This window comes from Dendrobium catenatum, unplaced genomic scaffold, assembly GCF_001605985.2.
Source record: "Dendrobium catenatum unplaced genomic scaffold, ASM160598v2 fragScaff_scaffold_351, whole genome shotgun sequence".
Taxonomy (NCBI): Eukaryota; Viridiplantae; Streptophyta; class Magnoliopsida; order Asparagales; family Orchidaceae; genus Dendrobium; species Dendrobium catenatum.
This window is the reverse complement of record NW_021318813.1, coordinates 6,035-12,273: the sequence shown is the minus strand read 5'-3', so window position 1 is coordinate 12,273 and position 6,239 is coordinate 6,035. Positions and strand designations below refer to the sequence as shown.

The following is a 6,239-nucleotide window of genomic DNA, read 5'->3' as shown; positions in this document are numbered from 1 at the left end:
ATTTATAATAGTCAGAAGTTTAATCAATACACCACTTTTTTCTTAACACTTTTGACTACAAAAAAATAAAATATTAAATAAAAAAATAAATATAAAATCCAGAAATAACATTAGCCTCACTCTACTGGGTCCTAACCCTTTCTAAAAAAAATATTTAAAACCACGTAGTGAACCAACAATTCAACAAGTTACCAAACAAGTATAATCTATGTAAGTCAATTGAAACAATATTCATGTAATCATTCAATTTAAATCAGTATGAATATGTACCAGTAAGAATGAAAAATTGTCAATTTGAATAGTCATTTCATATGAGAAATTGAAGCCAATATAAACATTGTAACTTACAATTAATGTACACTGATCATTACCTATGTCAAGTTCAAAATAGGTCTGTTATGAATCTATGCAAGTTTATGAATTATACTTTATTTCAATCTATATGCTATTTCATATATTGCATGATTATTTATATTAAAAAAGATATATTTAAAAGCTTTAATAATGAAATAATTGTTCAGTGATTTCAAAATATGAAGATTTATAAAAACAATTTATATGTAACATGTAAAGAGAATATGAATATTAGGCGATCTCAATGGTAATTTATTTATAATTTATCTTCTTATAATGAGAACTCCAATAATTTTTATTTAAAAAATTGCCAACTATTATTACAAGATTGGATGAAAAAGATACTTTTACAATCAAAAATTTATACTCCCATAAAAAAATATTTTGGCTTTGTTACTATTATTATTTTTGTATGATTTTATTTGTTCAAGATTTTATATAAAATTAAGATGTAAAATTATCTCTTTATTATCATAAAAATTTTAACATATAATAATATATACACATACCAATTTATATCTTATTCTAAATCCATAAATTCATTAAGATAAATAAACGAGTTGAGCATAAATAAAATGTATGCTCGATTGAATAAATAAATAAATCCAGCTTACATAAAATATTATATCTTCTTTATTGAATAAGTTAAGCCGAATAATACGTACTCAAATTTGAATTATTCACACCACCATCAGAGAACAAGCAACCATGGCCGAAAGGATAGGTGAACACTGATGTTAATTATAACAACCGAACACAAATAACGAACGGGCTACGTCATCCGGACCCGGAGGTTCGAAGAATCCAAAATTTTAAAGTGGGCCCTAGTTCCATCCCACCGCTGCACCGAAGAAGATTTCCCGTTCCCTCCCTTGCCTCTCTTGTCTCCGAGCTCCTCGTTCGTTATCCTCTCTTGGCTCTCGCGCCAGCCGACTTTGCACCATCCAAATCTCTCCTTAATCCCTACCACATTTCCTTTCTGAATCCCTAGATATCGTCGGCGATGGGGAGCAGCTCCTCGAAGCACCCGACTAGCTCACATGACAGCCTCGACGAAGGTGGCAGCGGCGGCCAGCTCTACGTGTCACTCAAGTTGGAGAACTTCAACATACGAGGCGATCTCATTCCTCACGTATTTGGTTCCGTTCCCATCATCGGTTCATGGGATCCCTCTCGAGCTGTGCGGGCAACTCTCCTCAGCTAATAAACTCTCTTTTCCCTCCAAGTATAATTCACTCATTCCCTTTCTCTTCGTTCTTCCTTGTAGCTGCGGATGGAGAGAGAATCTGCGTCAATGTGGGAACTTAGCTTTGTCGTTCCACCGAATCACGGTACGTAAATTTTCATCGCTGAAGTATGAGCAAACGGGTTGGATTCTGGTTTTGAGAGTTGGATTTATGCTGTAGAAACGCTGCACTTTCACTTCCTTCTGAAGCCCAAGGATAGGGAAGGGCCGTACGTGGTGGAGGACGGGGCGGACCGGCTACTTATAGGTGGAAACCTGGAGGGGGACGCCAGGACAGCGGTGTTCAGGCCTCCTGAAGATGGTCATGAGGCGACTCTTGAGTACAAGGTGTTTGTGAAGGTGGACAATGTATCGCCTTTTGATCTTGCGGCGAGCTGGAGGGCTTATAAGGAAAATCTCCGACCGTCCACCGTCAGGGGAATACCTGATATCAGTATAAATGCCGCCCCTGAAGGAGGGCAAGAGGTGAGCCTTGAATCTTAACTTGAAAATATTTAGAATTTTTTTTACTATAAATTTTTTAATGATTTTGTAGCTTTTCTTCTCTAAGCGTTGCGTCGTGCTTAACCGATACTGATGGAGCAATTTTTGTTCAAAACACTATCTGACGTGAAAGCAAATACTTGGTTCTAATTCTCACTAGCCTACTACATTATGCTAAAATATGATAGCCTAATATTTTGATATATTTGTAATAGCTCAAGCTCTACATTATGCTAAAATATGATAGCCTAATATTTTGATATATTTATAATAGCTCAAGCTCTCAACCATCGAGATATTGTCCGTTTTGACATAAGTACTTCACGATTTTTTCCTGCTGGTATAACTTCCGGCCAGGAGGTCAACCATCCTAATAGTGATTTATACGAGCATGCTTAACTATAGAGTTTCTACTAAAATTTCAACCGTCACACCAAAAATGCTTGATGTTTAAGAACTTAGCTTTATTTTTTTAAGGGATTTCACAATCTGTTCCACTTAGTTAACTGATATCCTCGTTAGGCCCCTTAACCTAGACTCATCCACCAGGAAGATAGGATTCTAAAGATCCTATCTTTCTGCTAGTTTATGATAATGATAGACTTACTATATACAGCCAAACATACAAATAATTTCAACAGCACAGCACGTTATCTGCTACTGGCATTCTTCACCTCTTTGACTTCTGATTCCTTTCTTTAGTGCTTTATGTAACTACCCAAGGATAGTTTAGTATTTTCACTGTTCTGTTAAGTTTAGATATAAGCTCATGCATTTTAGCCGAGATCAATCAATGAAATCATGTTTACCAAACTCATTCTCTAAGTTTTCTTATTCTGGAAGAAGAATGCTTTGGTATTCTGTAAGATAGTCTTCAACAGTTTATAGCTTGGATATAATTTGTAACAGCTCAAACTTTCAACCATCGAGATATTGTTTGCTTTGACCCAAATGCCTTAACAATTTTTTCCCCTTGATTTAACTTTTCAGGAGTTCAACCATCCTAGGAGTGCTCTTGTATATGCATGCTTATCCGAAATATGCATTACAAGATTTCATGCCAAATATTCATTAGAATTTCATGCCATTTTGGAAACTGACGTAAAGGAGATGGATAAGTCTATTTATTGATGTCTTTTTTTAATACCAGAAAGATCCTATATAAAGAAGTGAGATAAGAGACTGCACAGGATAGGATAAAGAAATCAAGAAGTAGCTCGACATGTTTGAAGTTTCAATTAAAATTTTAACTGTCACACTAAAAGGTGTCTTAATATTTAAGAGTTTAATTTTATTTTCTTAAGGGATTTCACAATATTATCCCTTGCTCTTAGTGATTTTATCCTTATCTTGCATTATTTTCTTGCTAAGTGATCTTCATTGTTAGAATTGACTACAAACATATGATAAGATCATTCAGCTTTATGTGCAACCCGAGAAGTCCTTCAAGTACAGTGATTTCTTCACTACAGCATGGGGGATGCAAGTGGGCAAGATGATCATTTCAGCATTCCAATCTTTTACTCTGCACAATTTCTTTGCTGATGTCAATGAAAACTCTCTAGTGATTAAGCACTTTGGTGATGAATGTTTGCATTTTTTTCACAGCATGGGGAATCCTACTGAGGCAGAATGATAATTAATTTTTTATTCATATTTCCTATACTCTCTTTCTGCATATTCTAGTCAGTGGTCTTTGAAAACTCTTTATTTACCAAGCACCTTGGTTATGGGCATAGGGTGTATATATTCCTTCACAACAATATGGAGGATGCAGGCGGGTGGGATGGCTATAATGTACATAAGAATTTATAATATTTTTATTTGCTATATAAATGTCTTGGATTATATGATATGTCATGAATAGTATAATTTAATATTCAATGCTTTATAATATATGCGTCAGTATTTACATATTTTATATATAATACGCTCTATTATAAAAGTACTATAAAAGCTCATTCGGTTGCGTGAAGCTACTAATCATATTTTGAAAAACGATGAAGTTTTGATGAATTTATCATTTGATTGAATATAAGTAGAAATTATAATTCATTTTTAACTCCTAAAACCTCCTCAAAAACTCTGAAAATGAAGATTTCAATCACATCTAAAATAAGTAAAAACAAAATCCTTACTTTCTAAAACATATTTTCTATGTATAAAGCAACCAAGTTAGTGCTAATGTTTCTTTTGTGCGTGTAATTAATATGATTTGTGTGTGTTTGAGTGGCATAGGAGCTTTGCGGATAGGTGAGAGTATTACATTTATCCATTTTGACTGACTTCTAAGTAAGAGGCTGAGGTCAAATAACTAAGAATCTTATATATATATATCCTTTTTGCGGTAAAAGTCACTTCCCGCTCGTAGTCACCCAAATAACCTGTGTGGCTCCATTCCTCAACTTCTCACATCTCACCTCCTCTTACATGTGATTAAATATGCCCTAAGCTAAGAAAGTATAAGCCAGGTTTAAGTTTTACCTCCTTATCATTTGCAACATGCGTCGTTTTGAAAAACTAGTGTTAAAGTTGGCTCAAGTGTAGACCAAACAAACCCTAGCTTTAAACATTCGAAGGACATTTTACTTCATGTGAACCAAATGAGCACCCGTCGGCTCAGTATTTTTCTTCTTCTCTCAAAAGATAAAGATGATTAACTTTCTTGAGCAACTTGCATGGAGCTGATCAGTATTTTAGTAGTAGTCAGCACACAAACAGTCTTAGTTTGGTCATATTTAACTTGCATATGTAGAAATAAGGGATGCTATTAGCCTTTGGTGGATTTGTTCCTTACTCTGTTTTTTCTTTTATTTTACCTAATTCATGTTTTTACTTTTATCTACCAGAGTGGTTCAACAACGAGTTTGGAGCTTGATTTAGAGAGCTATGTTGTACCTTTACCATCCTGTGCCGGTGCTGCTGTTTATGCAGCTAATCTGGCAGAGACTCCAAGATCTGTTGGCTACCATTGGGAATCCCCCAAATATGACGTCTCAAGCATTTCACCTAGTTCAAGCACTACTAGAGTAGTTGCTGCTAATCATGCAGCGCCTAATAAGGTATTTATTGGTAACCTTGTCCACTTAGTGGTAGGATTAGTGATGTATCAAGTATATAAGCTTTGCTAATGAATGAATTACAATCCTCTTAACCAACTTTTTATTGCAGTATTCTTTTCTTGAAATTAGACTCACCGTTTTCTTAATGCGCTAGGTTTTTAAGGGGACTGTTATTAGCATATGAATTACCCAAGTTCTTTGAGTTTCTTTATCTTTCCTTTTTTGTCTATCATCTGGTCCTATTTTAACGACCATCTCTATTCATACATATATTTCATATTTGCAATTTGATTTGAACAACAATGATTGTTTAATCAACTAAATGCCTTTGATAGTTGCAAAATAATTCTTGTTAAAAGGAACAATGCGTTGTTTAGGGATTTTTTTGAACTTGGTAGATATGGCAACCTTAGCAACTTAAAATGCTGTTGAATAAAAGATAGGTTAAACCTGATGCAGTAGCATGAATTAAGGAAATTAAGCACTTTAAATTGAGATTGTTATGATATATGGGATTATATTACTCAAGAAGAATGAATGGATAGAGGAAATTCATAATGGGATAAGGTTAATGATGATGGTGATACTGGTAAAAATTATGATTAGGCAAAGAATTTTTTTCAAGATTTTTTAACCTTGTTGCTATCTTTTTCATGGCCCTTCCCATGTCTCTCTCATGGATGCCATGATCATATAAAGTTGCAAAGACCTCTCCTAGACATTTATATGAAACTTTAGTGCCTTTTTCACTTGTTTTGAGATTGATTTGAGTATTGGGAAGATTGCAATGGGAAAATTGGGCCTCGCATCCCCACCCAGGTCCAATTTGCCTAACCTATACAATGTTTTATTTATTTTTACCTATTTCGAGGTGAATGGTCAGGTTGATGCTTTAGACCAAGATCATTGCATATGTAACACCAAAATAATGAATATGTATGCTAAAATTTTTCCTGCAAAAATATATCCCATTTTTCGTATATCCCAAAATTTGTCTAAATTATTTTTATTATATTATATATTTCATTTAGATTATTTTGATTTGTAGGAGAAACAGCAAAAGTCAATAACTACAGCAAGACTTTATCCCACTA

The 6,239-nt window shown here is 34.2% G+C and overlaps 1 protein-coding gene across 1 annotated transcript; it reads left to right on the top strand.

Moving 5' to 3' along the window:
* Positions 1-1,224: 1,224 nt before the first annotated feature.
* On the top strand, positions 1,225-5,145 carry LOC110116198 (6-phosphofructo-2-kinase/fructose-2,6-bisphosphatase-like; the record flags this gene model as incomplete). The annotated part of the gene is made up of 4 exons (XM_020849693.2): positions 1,225-1,534; positions 1,622-1,685; positions 1,761-2,065; positions 4,933-5,145. Coding segments are annotated over exons 1-4 (759 nt in total), but the record flags the coding sequence as incomplete, so codon positions are not given.
* Between the last annotated feature and the right edge of the window lie 1,094 nt (positions 5,146-6,239).